This window comes from Phasianus colchicus, chromosome 15 (assembly GCF_987193195.1).
Source record: "Phasianus colchicus chromosome 15, bPhaCol1.hap1.1, whole genome shotgun sequence".
NCBI classification, from domain to species: Eukaryota; Metazoa; Chordata; class Aves; order Galliformes; family Phasianidae; genus Phasianus; species Phasianus colchicus.
In genome coordinates this window covers 638,708-658,834 of record NC_143450.1, presented here as the reverse complement: position 1 = coordinate 658,834, position 20,127 = coordinate 638,708, and the positions used below count along the sequence as shown (strand labels likewise).

The 20,127-nt window shown below is 57.1% G+C and overlaps 2 protein-coding genes across 11 annotated transcripts in view; both read left to right on the top strand.

Annotated features, from left to right (window-relative positions):
- The first annotated feature begins 728 nt into the window (after positions 1 to 728).
- Positions 729 to 17,566, top strand: SLC4A9 (solute carrier family 4 member 9). Its single transcript, XM_090150698.1, has 21 exons — positions 729 to 1,043; positions 2,518 to 2,678; positions 2,832 to 2,975; positions 3,087 to 3,148; positions 3,488 to 3,645; positions 4,926 to 5,013; positions 5,303 to 5,457; positions 6,072 to 6,188; positions 6,403 to 6,577; positions 7,472 to 7,605; positions 7,731 to 8,002; positions 9,644 to 9,685; positions 9,789 to 9,985; positions 10,123 to 10,236; positions 11,527 to 11,688; positions 12,507 to 12,685; positions 12,880 to 12,952; positions 15,476 to 15,544; positions 16,205 to 16,378; positions 16,513 to 16,671; positions 17,054 to 17,566. The coding sequence occupies exons 1-21, from the start codon at positions 781 to 783 to the stop codon at positions 17,102 to 17,104; spliced, it is 2,949 nt and encodes a 982-aa protein (XP_090006824.1). The 5' UTR covers positions 729 to 780; the 3' UTR covers positions 17,105 to 17,566.
- Positions 17,567 to 18,171: 605 nt separating this feature from the next.
- The window catches only part of ANKHD1 (ankyrin repeat and KH domain containing 1), a 106,799-nt gene continuing 104,843 nt past the window's right edge, over positions 18,172 to 20,127 (top strand). For 6 of the 10 annotated variants that reach the window (XM_031607063.2, XM_031607064.2, XM_031607062.2 and 3 more), the window contains exon 1: positions 18,173 to 18,573. In XM_031607063.2, the coding sequence (XP_031462923.2) occupies positions 18,295 to 18,573 (279 nt within the window). In that variant the 5' untranslated portion in view covers positions 18,173 to 18,294. Of the gene's footprint in view, positions 18,574 to 20,127 lie in introns of all 10 variants that reach the window. The other 4 variants (XM_090150991.1, XM_031607069.2, XM_031607066.2 and 1 more) reach the window with 2 other exon arrangements.

The window sequence follows — 20,127 nt, the reverse complement described above, 5'->3', positions numbered from 1 at the left end:
GGTGGGGCTGGGGGTGGCAGTCAGAGAGGCCTCTTGCTGTCCTGGGGATGTAGGCTGTCTTCTGCCAGCCCCTTCTACCCCACTCCAGATTCCCTCAGTGGTGACACATCCCTCCCAGTCATGCATCCCCATGGCCCAGTGACAGCAAAGGAGGACACCATGCCACATTCCCCTGCCTCAGCATTGCTGCCACAGGGCCATGCACTTCCCATCTCATGCACTGATGTTGCCATCAGAGATCCGTTCTTGGCCTTGCCCTGTGCTCTCCAAAGCCCTGTGAGGTTTGGGAAGGCTCAGAGCCACATTGCTTCTTCCCAGAGCATAAGAGCAAGTTATGATTGGCCTCAGGGGCAGGTGCAGGTCCTGAGTGTGACATTTAGCTGGGAGACTCACACCTCATCCTCTCTGCTGTAGTCACAGAGTGATGGCAGCAGCTGTCTGCATCATGCTCATGTCCCTTGCAGTGAGCCAGGTGAGTAGTGATGGGCTGTGCCACCCACCAGCCCAGGTTTGATGCAGCTGGTGGCAGAGCTGGGATTCCCCAGTCTTTTGCCCAGATGAGCAGCTGGAGCAGTGGGAGCCACCGACACCAGAGCCTTCAGGGCTGGCCACTGTGTTTTGATAACACTGTTTGGGGTTTGACTCCTGGCTGTTGGTCTGCGGCCAGTTTGAACTTGCTCACAACTTTTATAAGCATGTGATGAGTGAGGTGCTGCGAGTACAGGCAGCTGCAGAGAGCAAGTGCCCAGTGATGCATGTGGCTCCTGGCTGCTCTGCACAATGAGAGCCGAAGTGCCTGGGCCAGCCAGCACGGCTCCAGCTGTGCAGCCTGGGCAGGGGGACTCTGCAACCCACAGCTCTGAGCTTCTCCACACAGAGATCAGCCATAGCATCTTCTCACCAAGCATCTCCTCGGCAGCTGAGCGCATCAGTGCCATCCTGCAGCAGGAAGAGGTGGGGGACCGAAAGTGGCCACCGCTGTTCGTCCAGCTCAATGAGCTGTTCAGCACTGCATCAGGCCTGGCGTGGAGAGAAACAGCTAGGTAGGCAGTGGGCAGCAGGCAGGGCTTAGTGGCAAAGTGGGAGCACGGGGGGAAGCCTGTAAGTGTTCTGCTTGGGGGTGCCCTAGGAGTGCCCTACACTGTGAGAGTGCTTGGTTTGCTTTGCTGCCTCCAGTGCTTGCACTGTGCCTTCCAGGAAACTCTTGTTCCTGATTTTGAGTGACTCATTTCATGTGAAAGCTTCTGCCCCCTGTGAGAGCATTGTGTCAGGCTGGGTGCAAATGGTCACACTGTCTTTTCACAGCATTCACGTAATTCTCTTAGTTCTGCTTCTGCATTCACTGACTCTCCAAGTCCCCGGCAGCAAGCCAGTTGTGGGAGCACTTCGCTGTCTGGCTGGGCAGAACTGAAAGCACTGTGCTCTGGGAAATGGGCAAAGAGGACATCATGGGAAAGCTGGGCAGAAGGATGTGCTCTGCAGGACATTTGCGTCAGAGGTGAAGCCTGGGTGCAGTGTGAGCAGTCATTGGTGCTGGGCAGCTCTTTCTCAGGGCAGGGGATGCAACCTTCCCACAAACCACTGGTGGGAAAGGAGTTGCACCGCTCACCTCAGAGAGCTGAAGCACTGCAGGTGTGAGAGGTCTGTGGCCATGATCCCAGTGCATGTGCCTTGAAGCCCTAGGAGATAGTTTGGTTTCTTTTCCAGAGCAAGCAAGACCAGTCCATAAAAAAGGCTTGGCCAGGGGTAGCACTCCCAGCGTGGAGCTGGGCTGCAGTAGGAATGCAGTAGCAGAGCCTGAAAATGGCTCAGACATTCAGGGCAGCAGGAGTCAGAAGCAGCCTGGGGGCAGAGCTGAGTGCCAGGAGGGCAGGTGGAGCATGGGGAGAGCAATGAGATCCTGGGCAGGGATACAGCAGAGCCAGGCCCATCCCAGTTCTGGTGTGGGGTGGGAAATGCCACCTCACCATGCTGTTCCTGTGCAGCTCAACAGCGATGCCTGAAGGAGACACAGAGATACATGCTGGCAGTCCCCACGCGGCAGTAGGCCTGCCACAGAGCCTTGCAGGTTTGGAGCCATGTGCCTGAATGCTGGGGCTCTCCCAGCACCTGGCCCTGCTCTCCCATACAGCTGTGCCCTGGGCAATACCCTCAGGCCTGGCAGCAGGCTGCCCTGGGCTCTGCCCCGAGGGGTGGCCAGCACTGCCCTGTGGGTGCTGCTGGGCATGCTTGCCCTGTGCTGCATGCCAGTGGACAAAGGGAAGCTCTGTGTGTGCTGCTCTGCAAGGATTTGGCACAGCCTGAGCATGACAAACTGCTCCAAACACTTCTCTTCTGACTGCCAGCAAGCACTGCTGGCCATGGGGCTGGGTGGAATCCCTCTGGCCAGGGGAGCAGCAAGGTGTGGAGTGGCAGGACATGTGCCCAAGCCAAACTTAGGGATCTGTGTTCCTGCTGCTGAGCACAGGACACCAGAGCAGACATTCCCTGCTCCTGACTGCGTTTCTTCCTTGGCAGGTGGATTAAATTTGAGGAGAAGGTGGAAGATGGAGGGGAGCGCTGGAGCGTACCTCATGTCCCAGCACTCCGCCTGCACAGCCTCTTTGAGCTGAGGACATGTTTGCAGGAGGGGACAGTGCTGCTGGATCTGGATGCCCACAGTTTCAAGGAAATAATCGGTATGTGGGTAATGCAGAAAAATGGGATGGGATGTTCCCGTGACAGGAGCTAGAGTGACAGAGGGTAACCTGGATCCACCAGCAAAGAGGGCTTTCCCCAGCAGAGCCCCATGGCTGGATAGAGCTGGGGCTCAGCACTGCCCTGTGTTGCAGAAAAAGCACTCTCTGCACAGCCTGATGCATGGGAGCCTGAGCTGCAGGACTGCCTGGCAGCTTTGCTGCTTTGCCAGCCGCTGCACCGAACCACCACAGCCCCGCTGCGTGTGCTCACAGAGCTCAGCCTTGCTCCCTGCAGAGGTACACCTGGCAACACAGCAGGGGCTGGCATCTGCTGCTGCCCCTGGGACATGTACCGTGTTGACCTTTTGTTTGTGCATACATTTTGCTGCTTGTTCTGTTTCTTTGCAGGGAAGACCAAATCCTGCCCTGAGTCCAGAACCCAGCTCTCACAAACACCTCTCAAGGAGCAGGTAGGGTGGGAAGGGCTGGGCAGATGGATCAATGGTCTCTATGGGAGAAACAGTTTTTCCAAGAAATGCATCCGTTTCTTGGTCTCATACCCTAAATGAGCTGAAAAGCTCTGTCCACAAATGGCACAGAAAGGTTTTACAGAAAGGTCAGGACCTGTGCCTGTCACTGCAGGATGCAGCCTCCGTGGGGGGGAGGCAGAGAGCCCCCAGGCCAGAGGGCCCAGAGGGAGGTGGCCTGGGAGGAGGAGAGGGGGTCGTGGGGTAGACGGTGAGGCTGGAATCTGGAGTTTGGTCTCAATTGGTTGTCACACATGGACCTGACTTTCCATGTCCTTTCAGCTGAGAAACCAATTTAAGAAGAAGCTTCTGCCAGGGGCCGAAGTAGCCAGCGTTATGGTCGGGGAAGTCGACTTCCTGAAGAAGCCATTTCCCGTCTTCCTTCGCTTAAGAGAGGCTGTGACCCTTGGCTCACTGGCTGAAGTTGCCCTCCCCAGCAGGTAACAGGAGCACAGCGAGTGGCCATGTAGGCCTTTCTGCTGTCAGTGGCCCCGCTGCCTCCTCCATCCCTTAAGCTCTGTGCCTTGGAGCACAGAACAGCCATGGGGCCCCAGCACCTGTAGGAAGACCGGTAAAAGACCTGGTGAAAGCAAAGGAGAAGACACCCAAAACCATGTACAGAGCCTGCATGTACTCACTGCCTCCCCTCCTGCATCCTGCAGCACCTCAGAGGCACTCACCATTGCAGTGGGGATACTCTAAGAGCAGTGTCAGTGCTATCTGGCAGCCTCGGGGGCACAGACACAATGCTGCCCCTATATGGGCTCTGCATTCATCCTCCTCCCTAAGGGCCTCTGAATGCATCCCACTTACTCCTTGGGAGCATCAGTGATCAAGGCTGGAAAGAGATGCAGATTTCTAGGACTCTCGCTCTCTCTTGCCAAGCTGCCCTGTGGGGGTGCTTTTCAGAGCTTTTGTCCGGGGCAATGTCAGCAGAGAGGGTGAGGAACAGAGACAGGAGATGTTTTTTAGATGGTATCATTCGAAGCTGTAACAAGAACACGTCAGTGTGAGTCTCTTAAGTGAGGACTTCCTTAGGAAGCACCCTGAGGAGGGGTGGGGATCAGGATGGACATTGCCACCTCCTGGTCACTCAGGCCAGAGCACCCGTGATGAGCATGCACGGAACGGAGCATTCACTTCCTGCACTCTCCTTAAAGGGAAATGTATATGGCTTTGAGGTCGAGACAGACCCATGTGGAGTCTTGCTGAGTGTTTTTATTTGGCTGACAGCAACTGTTTTTCTGAATGGCCCTTTTTCCTCTCTGTGTTGGAATGGGATGGAAGGAGAGCTCGTCCCCGCCCATCTCCATATCCTGAGCGCCATCCCCCTTTGCCTGCCACTTCGAGGTACAGTCAGTGTTTTGGGGCTATCTCCCACTCAGATCCATCTCTTGGATATTAACTCTCTAGTTTTCCCATAATCCTGATGCATGTACGTTGGTCGTTCCAAAAGTGATGCCTCCTATTTTTTTCCATTGAAACTACAGCAGATACAAAGAGCACAATAACACAGCTTGATAGATTTTCAGCTATAGAACACTATTTTCCAACACAGTCACCACCATTAGCCAATTTGTACAGATGAACCCACCCACTCCCCATATGCTTAGCAGACTGCCTGCAGAGTACCTGGCAGCACACTGCCTGCTCTCAAAAGGAGCTCCCTTAGAGAAGCTGCTGGTACTGCAATGTTCATGGGTTGCTGTCTTGTCTGCAGGTTTCTTTTCATTCTGCTGGGCCCTCAAGCCAAAGCGAAAGCCTACCATGAGATTGGAAGAGCTATGGCCACGTTGCTGACAGATGAGGTAAGCTAACACAGCACCTGTCCTGAGCACACAGCAGCAGAATGCTGCTGAGGACGCCAAGGCTCCTATTCTCTGCAGGCTGCAGCAGAGGTGGCCAAGGACAGGGTGGGCTGGCAGCCTTCCTGGCCCAGGATGAGAAAACAAAGGATTTGGGTGGTTATAAGGTCTAAGCACATCCATTGCAACGGACTGGATGGGTGCCTTCCTCAGTGGTGTCTACATACTGGGAGAAAGGCTCTGATTAGCTGAATGCAGGAGTTTGTGGCTAATCCACTGCATCTCACCACAGCTCTTCCAAAGGATTGCCTGGCAGGCTAAGCACCAAGAAGACCTTATTGCAGGGATTGATGAGTTTCTGGATGAACTGACTGTGCTTCCTCCTGGAAAATGGGACCCCAGTGACCGAATTCCTCCACCACACTGCCTGTCATCCTCAAACAAGAGGTATCCTGGGGGGAGGGCACCCACAGCCTTTGATGGCTCCTGTGAAGGGTCCCAGTTGAAGACCTCTGCTGCAAGCCTGTGATGCTGAAATCATAGAATCATAGAATGGTTTGGTTGGAAGGCACCTTTAGGAAATCTGGGTCTCAATAGGGGTGAAGCTATCCTAGGAGCCAGCCTTTGTCAGTGAAGTGTTCCTGGCCAAGCCCCTTTGCAGCTCCAGCTGATGCAGACCACTATGGTCCTGGTGTTATTAGTTCTGCAGTCCCACTTGGCTCTTACCAGTGAGGGAGTGGCAAAACCATCCCATGCAATGTCCAAGCAAGAGCTGCTGGGAACACGGGGACTCAGCACCTTCCAGCAGGACACCTCCTGCTCTGCCCAGCTCTCTTTCATAACTAGTCTGTAAAGGTTTGGTTCAGGGGGCTGACCTGCCAGCTGGTGGAGATATCTTGTCCTCATCCTACCCCACCTCACTGCCAGGGAATACAGAAGGTCCCTCCAGCCCTGTTCCCTTTCCATCCTCTCTGTCCTTGATCGCATCTTCTTGATGCATCGACGTCCTGAGGGCTTTGGTCTGTAGTTCACCTGCTCAGTCTCCCCTGGCTCTGCCTCAGGATCTCCATGCACCTGCGGGAGTGGAAATCTCGCTGCAACGGGAACACAACTGCTGCCAAGGACAGGCCTAGCCTGGCCCATCTGCATACCAGTGAAGAGCTGGAGAGGACAGGAAGGTCAGTACATGCAGATGGGTGATGGAGCAGGGTGAAGCCTTGCCTGCTACATCAATCCTAGCTTCGCTGGGCAGATCGCTGCTTCCAGGGCCACCTCCTCCAACCAGCACTGGCCAATGATTCCAAGGGAGGACTCTGCTCTCCAGTGATGGCCATGGCCAGCTGGAGAGTGCTCAGAGCCCTGCTGCCTCTTCTCTTCTCTGGGCTGCTGCAGACTCTTTGGGGGGCTGATCCGAGACATCCGAAGGAAGGCATATTGGTATCGCAGTGATTTCTCTGATGCCATGCACATCCAGTGCCTCTCAGCAGTTCTCTACATCTACCTGGCAACGGTCACCAATGCCATCACCTTTGGGGGCATGCTGGGGGATGCAACGGCCAACATGCAGGTCAGTGTGCCTTGGGGTGCCACGTTGGGTATGGGTTGTGATGCAGAACAGTGGGGTATGTGGGGTTTGCCTGCACTCCTCAGGGCAGGGCTGCCTGGGGAGCACCACATGGAGCTCCCTGCTCATGCACTGCTCACCCAGGCTGTAGGGCCTCCTGCAGCATTGTTCTCCATTGGCAGTCCCAGAGCACTGGCTGGGCCTGAGCAACTGTAGTGCTCAAACCCATCCCTGCTGCCCAGAGCCCTAGTGCCCAGCCAGGACTCCGCACTCTGTTCTGCAGGGGTCTGAAGGAAGGCAGCTGCTCTGATCATGGCCTGCAGGCACAGGCATGACTGGCTGTGTGCTGGGGTGCCAAGCATTCCCCTCACCAGGCTTTGGGAAGCTGTGGCCCCTGGTGTAGCCCTCCTTCTGCAGCTCTCTGCCTGAACCACATCAGGACCTGGGCCCACCATTGGGCTGGCTTTGGTGACAGCTCGAGTGTGAAGTGCTGGGGTGACTCCTGGAGCAGTGGCTGGCCTCTCAGGCACCTCTCAGACTCCTTCCTCCCTCCTTCAGTTCAACATACTGGCATCCCTTGTGGTTGGTGATGTCACCTGGAGTCAGGGTGACAGGCCATGCAGCTGCAGCCCCAGGCTGCCTGTTTCACCTTGCTGTGGTTACAGCTCTGAATGCTTGGAGCAGAGCAGGGACCCACAGGTTCTCCCCGAGCAGAATCACCTCACACCTGTAGCCAATGCCAGGTCCACATGCCCTTTGTCCCCTCCCTCCTGTCTGTGGGGCTCTCACCCTGGTACCTGTCCTTCTGCTGGCTTCATCAGGTTGACAGCACCTGAGCACTGTCCCCCTGGTCTCACTGCTCACCTGGTCCTGGCATCCCATCCCTCTGCATTGCAGGGTGTACTGGAGAGCTTCCTGGGCACTGCCTTCACTGGCTTCATCTTCTGCCTCTTCTCCGGCCAGCCCCTGACCATCCTGAGCAGCACTGGCCCAGTTCTGGTATTTGAGCGTCTCCTCTTCTCCTTCAGCGAGTAAGAACTGTGTGAGGGCATCTCCCCAGGTGGCAGCCCCCAGCTACACCATCTGTGGGCTGGGCACAGTCTGCTTTCACATGACTGAGTGCCACAGTAAGCGTCTGGGCCACTCTTCCCACTAGGGACTACGGTCTGGACTACCTGGAGTTTCGCCTTTGGATTGGGCTCTGGGTGGCCTTTTTCGGCTTGGTTTTGGTGGCCACTGAAGCGAGTCACTTGGTGCAGTATTTCACTCGCTTCACTGAGGAAGGCTTCTGTGCCCTCATCAGCCTGATCTTCATCTATGACTCTCTAAAGAAGATGCTGAGCCTGGCAGAAGCCTTCCCCATCAACTGGCACTACCAGACTGATGATGTGACCTTGTACAGCTGCACCTGCAACTTATCTGTCCCAGGTGAATGCAAGCTGCCTGCCACAGCTCCTGCCCACACACTCAGCATGGCCCCTGGGCCAAGTCCATGCACAATGCTGGCGGGCAGGGTGCTGGGCTGTGCTCACAGGGCTGTGCTTTCATAGGGACAGAGCTCCAGCATGGTGACCTCAGTGCTACCTGCTGTACATTGGTCTCCACACCTCTATCAGAGTGGCACAGGGGAGATGAAGGATATGGGCATGGCAGGAGGTGGTGGTCCCAGGCACCACGGGAGCTAACTGTGGCCCCAAGGAGCACCACAGTCTCTGAGAATGATGAGGGATATCTAGTTCAAGAATGCCTCACAGCCCAAGAGGAAGGAGGCTGCTCAATTCTACCCTTGCCTGCCCGTCCATATTGGCACCTGATGCTCCCATGGCCCTGGGCATCCCCACACCTTGCTTAGGTGTAGGCATAAGGATAAGCAGTAAGTTGCATGGAAATGTCACCTTGTCCTGCTCTTGTACCAGTTGGAGCCAGACCGTTCCCCGTGGGATACAAGAACTACCTTCCTGCCACTATCTGCCCTGCACCAGGGACTCCTGCTGAGCCTCTTTATGCTGCAGGGCTGGTGTCAGGACAGGAGCACCATCTGTATCCCTGGTCACCTGGGATGGAGCACCCTGATGTGCACAGCCTAGCTCCCAGTGCCTGGTGCAGGCATCTAGTCTGTCGCTTGTGTCCCCAGGTGTACTCTGTCCCCTGCCTGTGACCCCAGGTCAGGCTGCTCACAAAGGCTTATGCCTTCTTTGGGAGTGCCACTGTCTGTCCCCCTCTGCCCCCTGGCTCAGGCAGGGATAGAGACCTGCAGCAGCCTGGGGCTGTGCTTCTGGAGTCTTGGCAGTCTGGGAGTGGGGTGAGCTGCAGTTCAGCTCCTCCAGTGTGGGGCCAGAAGATGTGGGACACTGGGGAGCTCAGCAGACCATGCAGCACCTCAAGAGACTTTCTCTGTAGTCTATAATCTGGTCTATAATTCAGAGGGTGTTTCATGGAATCTGAACAAGATGTGTCTCTGCTTCCATGGTGATCACCATATCTGCAGGACCACTGTGGCAGTGGAGCCATGGCACTGTGCACCTGAAGCACCAGTGCTAGGCAGCTGCTGCTGTTGACTGTTAGTATGCTGATGCTTCAGCCAAGCCCTTTCCAAGCCTTTATGATTCCAAAGGCACAGCTTTAGGCTGGAAAATTTCACCCTGAAAGACTGCAGTTTGGCCAACTTCAGGACAGCTATTAATGGGCTGGTATTGCTGGAGGAATTGCTGAAGAAGGACTATTTTAGCACAACAACAGAGACAACAGTAGAGAACTGTGAAGGATGTGAGGAAGGCTTGCAAAAGTCTGTGAGGGGCTGGGCTAGGGATGCATCCTGAAAACCTTTACTCTGGTGCTCCCAGACATCAGCCCTGGCCTGGTGTTTACCCACAGTATCCAGCCACAGGCCGGGCTATCCTGCTGCCTGGTGTCATTCTCATGCCTCAGGGGTCCCACATGGCCCCACCTGGGTAGCCAAGCCAGCTCAGAACTCCTGAGAATATTCTGGGGACAGGGTACTGGCTGCTTGGTGCCCAGCTCTGCAGCCCCATGGCTCCTGGGGCACCGACTCCCTCCATTGCCTTGCAGGCCACATCACAGCAGGCAACAACACACTGTCTCCTCCACCTATCACCCTGCAGCAGGTATGGACCCTTCTCCTGGGAGGGGACACAGAGCACCAGGCTGCCCACACTGGCCCTTTGGCTCCAGTGCCACATCCCTGGCTTACTTCCCCACCTTCACCCTTCCCCACAGCTTCCTGCCACACTGAACCGGGCCCAGTGCCTGGGCCAAGGAGGCCACCTCCTGGGGAGCAGCTGCCCGTATGTGCCTGACATTGCCCTTCTGTCCTTCCTCCTCTTTGGAGGTACCTTCCTCTGCTGCACCACACTCAAGCACTTCAAGAGCAGCCGCTACTTCCCCACGGGGGTGAGTGCCCCCCGGCTGCCTCATGGGGCTGACCCTGGGGTGTTTCTGGGGCTGTGTGGATGGTCCCTCTGCCACAGCTGCCTGGGAATGGTCCCTGGCCAGTGTGGGTGAAAACCTCCCTGTCTGTGGCATTGCAGTTTCGGAAGCTGGTAAGTGACTTCTCCATCATCCTGGCCATCCTCATCTTCTGTGCCATCGATGCGGCTCTTGGTCTGGAGACCCCCAAGCTTCTGGTTCCCAGCGAGCTGAAGGTGACCGACAGACAGGGAATCAGGGGCACTATTGAAGAGCAGTTGGCTCAGCAACTGGTTGCTGGCTGGGCTGAACTGTCAGGGCAGGGGCTGCTGGGCTTATATGAAGCCTCCAGCACAGCCTGGAGGAAGGAGGATTTGTAGAACTGAGCCTTTGCTTGAACTTGCCTGCTCTTGGCCAGCCTGGGCACATCCCACGCACACTATGGGTGTGTGGGGGCTCGCCCTTGCAGGCAGGAGGCTGCCAGTTCACCTTCCCGGCTTGTGAACTGTCTCCAACATTGTCTCACTCATCGTGGAGGTCTTGGAGAAAAGAGGAGACAGCAGGCTTCCTGGAAGGGCTGGTGTCTGACCTACATGCCCCCAGCCCAGCCAGACCCAGTGCAATGCAAGGAGGGCTGGCCAGCACTGCAAGCACTGACGTGCCAAGCTCACTCAGGCTTAGACGGCAAGTCTGGCAATGCTCAGCACTGTAGGATTTGCTTTGCAGTGCCTCTGGGAGCTTGCCTCCTCACCTCTCCCCATAAACAGCCTGGCTGCGCCTGGCTCCCCAGCCCGCCTTCTCCAAATCCCACTGTGCTGCCAGGCTGGTGTACTCTGGCTGGACATCACAAGCTTGCTGGCAAGCAGGCCTGCATCCTCTGCAGAGCCTGATCCCACACTGCTGCTGTCTTTGCCATTGATGGGTGGTCTGGGTAGAAACACACAGTGGACTTGTTGGCATGACTGCCCTGCAGCCCTTCACCCCTATGTTGCTGCCCCACTGCATACAAGTTGTTGGGCCACAGACAATTCTGTGGTCTGTAAATGGCCTGGCCTGGTCCTGCTCATGTAGGACAACCTTACACTACAGCTCATGCTGGAGCAGGAGTTGTGAGCTCAAGCCTGGACTTGGGCTCCCCACCCTGGGTGTGGAGAGGGATTGGCAGAGCAAAGGATCATGCTCTGCTTCCATGAATTGGGCTGTAGTCCATGTGTGCTGCTACCTGCTTGAGCTCTGCAATATTCCCTCTTCCACCCACGGCTCAAATGCTGCCCCTGTAGCTTACCCAGGTGGGCATGTGCTGTTCTAGGTGTGCCCAGCTCCCAGCACCAGCTTATGGTGCCCAGGAGTAAGCTCTGCTGCAGTGGGTGTCCTTGCAGGCTGCTGGGTGAGTCACACTCCCAAGGAAGGAGCATCCAAGGGCATCCATGTCGATTCAGCTTTCATGCCCATAGGCTGGTCCTTTCTGCTATGCTGCAGGCCCTCTAGGCACACACTGGCTGGCTTGATCTTTCTTCCTTCTGCAGCCCACAAATCCCATGAGGGGCTGGATCGTCTTCCCCTTTGGAGCCAACCCCTGGTGGATCTGCCTGGCATCTGTGGTGCCTGCCATCCTCGTCACCATCCTCATTTTCATGGACCAGCAGATCACAGCTGTCATTCTTAACCGCAAGGAGTACAAGCTGCAGGTGAGCAGAGCCCAGGGGTGGAGGGGTGCCAGCAGGGTGCAGGCTACAGATGGGGAACACTGCTCTACCCTGTGTGTGAGCTCTTGCCTGGGCCAGGCTGGGCAGATGGGAGAGCTGGCATTGGCAGTGCCAATGTCTTGCTGTGTTGGCTCTGTAGCAGCGCAGCCCTTGCCAGGCAGGAGGTGTGGGACTTGCTGTGTTGGGGGTGTCAGCCCTCCCACCAGCCTTGGGGGTTCCCCTGAGCCTCTCCCTCTGCAGGCATCCCCTCCATGCCTCCATCACCCACTGCAGGAGGGGCTGTGGATAGGACTTGGAGGGGGACAGCGGGCATAGGACATTGCTGGGACAAGCCAGCCGTAGGCTGCAGACATCCTCAGGGCTGGGCAGCATCGTGGCTGATCACCAGGAGAGTGCAAATATCAGGTTGTATGCTGGCCCTTGAGTGTTTTTGACTCCATCTGAAGGTTTATGATATTTACAAATGCTCTCAGATACATGCAGGACCTGGCAGGGCTCCCACCACACATCTGCCCAGGGCATATGGCTCATCTTGTCACCTGTGAGCTCTGGGGCATAGATGTGGCTCCGCAGGGCTGAGGGAGAATGCTCACGGCCGTCAGGCAAGATGCCACTCCCTGGCTTTGCCATGTGCTCATCCTTGGCTTCCTGCCACATCTACCACCCGCCCTGATGGTCAGCGGTAGCCCAGGGCCTGCTGTCTTCTGCGACGGTGTCCTGTTCCCATCACGCTGGGAGGGCCTCCCAGTGTTGCCGTGCCCCATGGCTCATTTGTGACTGTGATGCTTCCTTCTTTGCAGAAAGGGGCAGGCTTTCACCTGGACTTCCTCTGTGTCTCACTCCTGATGATTGTCACCTCTGTGATGGGCCTTCCTTGGTATGTGTCGGCCACTGTCATCTCCCTGGCACACATGGACAGCCTCAGGAAGGAGAGCACTGCCTCAGCTCCAGGCGAGCAGCCCGAATTCCTGGGCATCAGGTAGGGCCCGAGCTCTGCCTCACAGTGAGCTGCTCCCCGTCTGGCTTTGAGCCTCTATTCTGGGGGACTCCTGCACCTCTCCTGCCCACAGCAGTGGCACCAGGAGACAGGCTGCTGCCAATGAAGGCTGATGGGGGCTGTGGGTGCCTGGGAGAGCCTGGACACTCCTGAAATGCCTGCATTGCTGCCTGCAGGGAGCAGAGGTTGACTGGCCTGGTGGTCTTCATCCTGACAGGAGTTTCTGTCTTCATGGCACCCATTCTCAAGGTATGGAAATTGGCTCCTGGTGTTGGCCTCAGGGTGTCTTTGCCTCCTTTCTGTAGTGGGCAGGGTGCACTGCAACCTAAGAGTGGTTCCCAACCCCACCACTCCTCCAGATGCAGCACAGACTCACCTAACAAGGAGCACTGCACTCCTGTGTGGGAAGGGATCTGGCAAAGGCCAGAATGATTGGCTCCGTTGCTGCAAGGCGGCCCCAGCAGCTGGCTCACTTTTCCCCGAGGAACCAGTCCTGTCCCCTGCAACCTCCTGTCCCATCACCAGAGCAGTGCCAGCACTTACCCGGCACTGCAGTGAGAGTGGCAGAACTCCTGGCTGTGCTTCTTGCCATACCTGGGTCACTTGAAAGTGGGGTCCCTTTTCCTCTAGCATCATCTCTGTCCCCAGTCCTGAGGATGGCAGAGAAACTAGAGATCAAAACTTCCTGCTCCTCTCGTTACAGTGGATGGTGAGATGCAGAGCCTGTGGGACTTCTGTGTGGAGCTTGGCCGATAGGGCTTTGCAAATATTTTCTGGTAGCCCGAGGACCAGCAGCTGCCTCCCAGCTTGGGCAGGTGATGCATCTCAAGTGGCTGTCTTCATGCCAGAGAAGCTGGCCAAATCCTAGGCATTTCTCACCCACTCCAGTGGGAGCAGAAGGTGATGTTCCTTGCCTAACAAGGCCTGGGAGGAAAACCAGAACACGCTGAGCAACATGATGGCAGGAATCTGGCTGGATACTGAGGAAATGTGCTTGTGAAAGAGGAGTTAGACTAGAAGGCAGCCCAGAGGTGGCAGGACTTGGATGCGAGGGCAATCTGGCCATGACATCAACCCATTGATTATCAGAGTTGATTCAACTGAGCTCACTGGCTAAACAGGAGCTAGTCCGGCCTGCTGACATAGTCTACCTAGACTTTAAGAAAGCCTTCGACACTGTCTCCCACAGTAATCTTCTGTACAGGCTGGCAGCCCATGACTTGGACAGGTACACTCTTTCCTGGGTAAAGAACTGGCTGGAGGACCAGGCCCAGACAGCAGTGGTGAATGGAGCTAAATCCAGCTGGCAACTGTCACAAGTGGTGTTCCCCAGGGATCAGTACTGGGGCCTGTCCTGTCCAGTATCTTTACTGATGACCTGGATGAGGGTATTGAGTGCCCTTAGGAAGTTTGCAGATGACACCGAGTTGGCAGGAAGCATCATTCTGCCTGGGGGTAGGAAGGTCCTACAGAGGGATCTGGAAAGGCTGATTGCTGGGCTCAGGCCAGTGGGATGAAGTTGAACAAGACCAAGGGCTGTGTCCAGAATTTGGCCACAACAACCTCAGGCAATGCTACAGGCTTGGAGCACAGTGACTGGAAGACTGTGTGGAAGAAATGGACCTGGGAGTGTTGGTTGATGCTCGTCTGAACATGAGCCAGCAGTGTGCCCAGGTGGCCAAGGAGGCCAATGGCTTGTGTCAGCAATAATGCAGCCAGCAGGAGCAGGGAGTGATCATCCCTCTGTACTCAGCTCTGGTGAGGCTGCACCTCAAGTGCTGGGTTCAGTTTTGGGTCCCTCACTACAAGAAAGTCATCGAGGCCCTGGAGCGTGTCCAGAGAAGGGCAACAAAGCTGTTGAGGGGTCTAGAGCACAGGCCTTATGAGGAGAGGCTGAGGGAATGGGGGTTGTTCATCCTGGAGAAGAGGAGGCTCAGGGGTGACCTTACTGCTCTCTACAGCTATCTGAGGGGAGGTTGTGATGAGGTGGGGGTTGGCCTCTTCTTCCACAAAACTAGCGATAGGACGAGAGGGAATGGCCTCAAATTGTGCCAGGGGAGGTTCAGGTTGGATGTTAGGAAATACTTAACTGAAAGAATTGTCTGGTGCTGGAACAGACTGTGCAGGGAGGGGGAGGAGTCTCTGTCTCTGTAGGTGTTCAAGAAGTGTTTAGATGTTATACTGAGGGATGTGGTTTTGTGTGAAATACTGGTGATAGGTGGAATGTTGGACTGGATGACCTTGGAGATCTTTTCCAACCTTGGTGATTCTGTGATTCTATGACCTTCCATCTGGCCTGCAGCTCCACACTGTGCCAGCCAGGGGACAGCTTGCTGTGCTGTTTCACAGAGCTGGCTGCTGGCTGCAGCTAGGCCATGGTCCTTCAGTCACACATCCCAGGGCAAAGCCTGCATTTGCTTTGTCAGTCACCCTACTATTTATAAATCCAATGCTGTATGACCCATCTCCAAGTGCCTTGGTGCCTTATCTCCAGCCTGGGTTACTCCCAGCTAGAGAGTGGGGCAAGCATCTCAGAACTTGTCCCCTCTCTGAAGATTGTGATGTCCTTGCATCACTTCCATCATAGACAGGAACACATCCAGTTGTAATGCCCTTGGAGCCATAAGATAAGCAAAAACACATGAAATGAAATTGTGCTATTCAAATAGAAGAAAACAAATACTGCAGCTGTATATACGTACTGGTCTTAGAGGAGATATAGCTTAGAGAGTGCAAATTGCAGCCTGCTGATGCCTCACCCTGGTTTTGCAGTATATCCCAATGCCAGTGCTGTATGGGGTCTTTCTGCACATGGGAGTGGCAGCTCTGAACAGCATCCAGGTGAGTGGGGCTGCACAGAACATGTCTCTGGATTGTATTGGGATACTTGTGGGTCTTAGGGAGGAAGGGCTTTGCTCAATACTAGCTCACACTGTGCAGTATGGCTCAATGCCTTGAATTTGGACCTAAAATCGGGCAGAAGGAAGGAGGGGTGTCTGGGTTGCTGGGGAACATGAGTTATTCCTGCTTTGGTGGATCAGGTGGTCTGAGTGAAGCAGAGGGACCAGTGGGTGGCCCAGATTAACTCCCCACAGCTGCAGGATGTCTCTGCAGCAGCTCTGATTTGCCAACTCTGCCGTATGCCTGCTAAACCCTGGGCAGGGACAATCCATGCTCCAGAAATATCTACCTCTTTTTTCTTTTTTTTCCCCTAAACATCTGCCTGGAAAGAGCTCCTCTAACCACAGCCAGAGGCCATAGCCCCAGGTTCTGTAGCACTGTTCAGATCAACTCCCCTGCAACAGATCCCATGAGCAGCCCTGGCGACAGCATGGAGTGTCAGGGCAGAGGGCTTGGCCTGCCTCAGGGGCAGTCACTGGCACCCCTCTGTTCTAGGCGATGGGGTGGGCACAGCAGGGAGGTGGGTGACAGCTGACTGCAAGTGTATAAGCATCCTTTTTCTGTGCTGTGTTTGACAAACCTGCCGTCCTCTCCCTGCAGTTCACGGACCGAGTGCGGCTGCTTCTGATGCCTGCGAAACACCAGCCAGATCACCTCTACCTCCGCCATGTGCCACTGCGCCGGGTGCACCTCTTCACCTTCATCCAGCTGCTGTGCCTGGCCATGCTTTGGGTCATCAAGTCCACTGCGGCTGCCATTGTTTTCCCAGTGATGGTAGGATGTCTCTTGTAATCAGGCTGGTTAAAACCCACTGACCTGCACCCACATGGGAAGCATCACGCTGACAGTCCCCTGGCCCAAGCCCCGTGCATTGCACAGTGCTGACTTACGCTCTGCCCTGGCCCCAGCTGCTGGCCCTGGTGGGGATCCGGAAGGCACTTGAGTGCATCTTCTCCCTGCATGACCTGAGCTGGCTGGATAACATTATGCCTGCAGCAGCCAGGAAGGAGGCAGAGGGGAAACTGCACAGGAAGCAGGAGGAGCAGGAAAGCAACGCTGATGAAGAGGTGGGTGATATCCTGGGAGCTGCGCTCTTTTGGAGCCATCCCTGCAGGGCTCTGTGGTGCAGGGGCTGCACCTGGCCAGGGCACGCAGCTCGGGCAGCAGCATCTGCCTGCCCGGAGACGCAGGAACAGCCAACAGCCCAGCACAAGGTGCCAAATCCAGATGGAATGGCACCAGAGCTGCGGTGCTTTCATCTAGGGAGTGGCTGTGGGAGCGGGGACAGCAGCAGAGCTGGCATGCTGGGCCATGGGCTCAGCACACCCCGTGCCACAGTGCCGGCCAGCGGCAGGCCGAGCAGCTACAGGAGCTGGATGCTGTGGGCACGGCTGCCGGTGGGTGACCGGGAGCGCTGCCAACCGCATCGCCCCCTTGCTTCTCCTCCAGTCTGAGCTGATGTATCGCCAAGGACGAGAGATCAACATCTCCGTGAATTAGGGCTGCGGCCGGGACGAGGCACAAGCAGAGCGGCCCGGACAAGGCCTGCTGCTCGCCTCCCACTCAGCGCTGACACGAGGCCCGCTGGCGGGCGCTTATCGCCTCCGCGTTGCAGCAGGGCCCAAACCTGCGCTCGCTCTGCTCCGTGCCGAGCCCCGTGCCCAGCCCCGTGCCCTGGCTGTGGGCGGCCTCGCTCCGATCCCGGCCGGCTCTCGGCCTGCGGGCACCGCGGCCCCACGGCACGTCGGTGGATTGCAGAATCGCAGAATCACAGAAACGCCGAGGTTAGAAGAGACCGACAAGATCATCCGGTCCAACCATCCACCTATCAGCAGTAGTTCTCACTAAAATTGCAGGGCTCGCGCGGATAATGAAGATAATTGGCATTTGAATAAAGGTGCTTTGGCCCTGGGCCGTTCTCTCGGCTCTTCCTTCTGGAGGAAAACCGCGCTCCAGCCCGCTCGCGGCCCGCACACCACGCACTGACAGAGGCCACGTGGCCACGCGGGCGCCGCCACCGGCGGGGCCGCAGGTGACGTGAGTGGCAGCGTGCGGGGCCAATCGCGCGCTTGCTGGGGGCGGCGGGGCGGGCCGCTCACGGCCGGGTTACGCGCATTGACGGGCAGCGCCGCGCGCCAGTGGGCGCTCGAGGAGGGGGGGCGGTGTCGGCTTCTGCGCTGATGGAGCCCTTCAGAGAGCGGCGAAGGGGAAGGGAGGGGCTATGCCGCAGCAAGAGCCAATCGGGCGGCGTCAGACAGCACGCGTTGTGAGCGACGGGCCTTCTAGGCAACCAGAATCTCGGATTCTCGTATTACGGTTGTTAGACAGCTCGGCGACCCAATTGGCGCCCGAAACTCAGGCGGGACGCCTGACGGACGTTCCGAGTAACCAATCGGCTTCCGGAAAGTTCAGGAAGCGAGGCCAGGGAAGCGGGGCGGGGCAGGGGGCTCAAACCGCCTCGGCGTGTGCTCTCAAGGCAGCATGCTGGGAACGCGTGACGTCGCTCGGAGTGGCGGCGGCGCGGCCCAATAGCGCGCGGCCGTGGGACGCCCCCGGCCAATGGGCGCGGGCAGCGCGGCGGGTGGGCGGCGCGGCCGGGTAGGGTGTGAGAAGTTAGTGGCGCTGCTGCGGTGCCGTGAGGGACGGCGACGGCTGGGCTCTGCGAGCGGTGGCGGTCCCGGATCAGCGCGATGCTCACGGACGGCACCGCCGCCCCCCTCGGCGACGAGGAGATCGACTCGGTCGCTCCCCGCGCGCCGCCCGCCGCCGAGCCGCCCGCCGCGGCCGGGCCCTCCCCGCTGGGGCTGCGGGCCGTGCGCCTCTTCGGGGAGGCCGGGCCCGGCGGTCCCGGAGGCTCCGGCGCACCCGCGGCCGGTGAGGCCGCCCTCGACTTCAAGCTGGCGGCCGCCGTGCTGCGGAGCGGGGGCGGCGGCGGCGGCTCCGGCAGCGACGAGGACGAGGTGTCCGAGGTGAGCGCTCCGCGGCCGAGCCCGGCCGCCGCTTCCTGACAGAGCCGGCCTCCCGCCGCGCCCGGCCGTCGCCGTCGGCTCCGGGCGCTCCCCGCCGCCCCGCCCGGCGCTGGGGGTCGCGGCCCGCGCCTCTCCTCAGCGCTGCTCCCGGCCGGGCCTCACCGCGGCCGTAGGCGTGAGCGGCCGCACCGGAGCCGCGGGGGCGGGGTCCCGGCGCCCAGCACGGGGCCTTCCGACGGGGGAGAGGGGTCGGCCCCGCCGCGGGTGGGCCCGGCCGTTCCGCTCCGCCCCGGGCCGGCCGGGCCTTGCGCCTGCGGCCTCCTCTCGGCGTGCGCAGGGTGGGCGCGGGCCGACCTCTGGGAGCGGTTTCCACTTGGAGCCGTGTTCCGAGCGGTGGGTGAGGATCTCCCGCGAGCAGAGGGCATCTCTTCTGCTGCGGGAACGGAATGAAGCCTCCAGCCCCCGGTATTGTCGCGCTGGGCTCTGGTGGGGGAATCCATGGTTCCCAGAGTGCTGAATTCCGGGTAGGTGCGGCTCTGTGGAATGGAAGTGGTCTTTACCCAACGTCCTCGTTCTGGAAGAAATGGCAGAGGGTAATGGAGGTGTTTCCCTTTGATCTGCCAAACCTGTGGAGGGTTCCAAGGGAAAGGTGTGTGGGAGGGACTGGAACCCCATCCCAGCCCAAATGGAGCATTTTGGCCCTGGGAACTTGTATCTGGGACTGTTTTGTGTAGCCTAAGAAGAGATGGCCTCTGCTGCTGCTGCCCGCTCGTTGCACACCAAGGGGTGAATCTGACTGTCTTTGTTGTCAATTAGAAAGAAATGCTAGGATCTCAGCCACTGCTGTAGCACTTAATGTTCTTTTAGTGGGAGTTAGGGAAGAGTGGCCATCACTTGGAAGCATGTTGTAGCTTCAGTGTTTTGTGCCTCTTTGTGCTTCTGCAGGATGAGGAAGATGATAGCCAGTGCAATATGAGGGCCAGGAGTGGGTACTTAAGTGTGTGCACATGTTTCTTTGGAAGAAGGGGAGCCTACATCTTTCCTTGTATGTCTAAATTTTCTGCCTTCCATTGTTCATCTTTTGCCCAGCCCAGCTGAGGTCTGAATTAAAAAGTGATTAGACTGACAGAGACCCATATTTCTGCTTTGCTTGTGGGTTGAGGCAGGACACATAACTATGCTCAAAATCTAATGATCAAGCAGATAAAACTCACCTGAGATGAATGTTCCATAGAAGTCTGGTGTTGTGAGCACAAGGTGTTACAGGATTACGTGTTGAGCGGTCTTCCTCTTTTGGAAAGGTGGTAGGCCTGTCGGGAATGAATAGGACACAAGTAACTCAGGAGTTTCCTGATGTCTTTTTTGTCTGCTGGTTCACATGTTAATGTATCCTTGAAAGTGCAACACTACTTACAGAACCTGGAAAATGATGTGGAATGGACTATGTAACAATGTTTGTGGCCTTCCTTGCAAGATGGAAATGGTGGAGCTCTGCTATTCTGTTTCAGCTCACCCTATTATTTAAAGGATGTGAAGATTGAGCAGCTCAGGTGT

What these genes read in the sequence shown, in the direction of transcription:
- SLC4A9 (XM_090150698.1), top strand. Translation starts at nt 781, where the DNA reads ATGAGAGCCGAAGTGCCTGGGCCAGCCAGCACGGCTCCAGCTGTGCAG. An exon ending in CCACGTTGCTGACAGATGAG is followed by an intron (nt 5,014 to 5,302) that starts GTAAGCTAACAC and finishes ATCTCACCACAG; the next exon opens with CTCTTCCAAAGGATTGCCTG. An exon ending in ATGCAACGGCCAACATGCAG is followed by an intron (nt 6,578 to 7,471) that starts GTCAGTGTGCCT and finishes TCTGCATTGCAG; the next exon opens with GGTGTACTGGAGAGCTTCCT.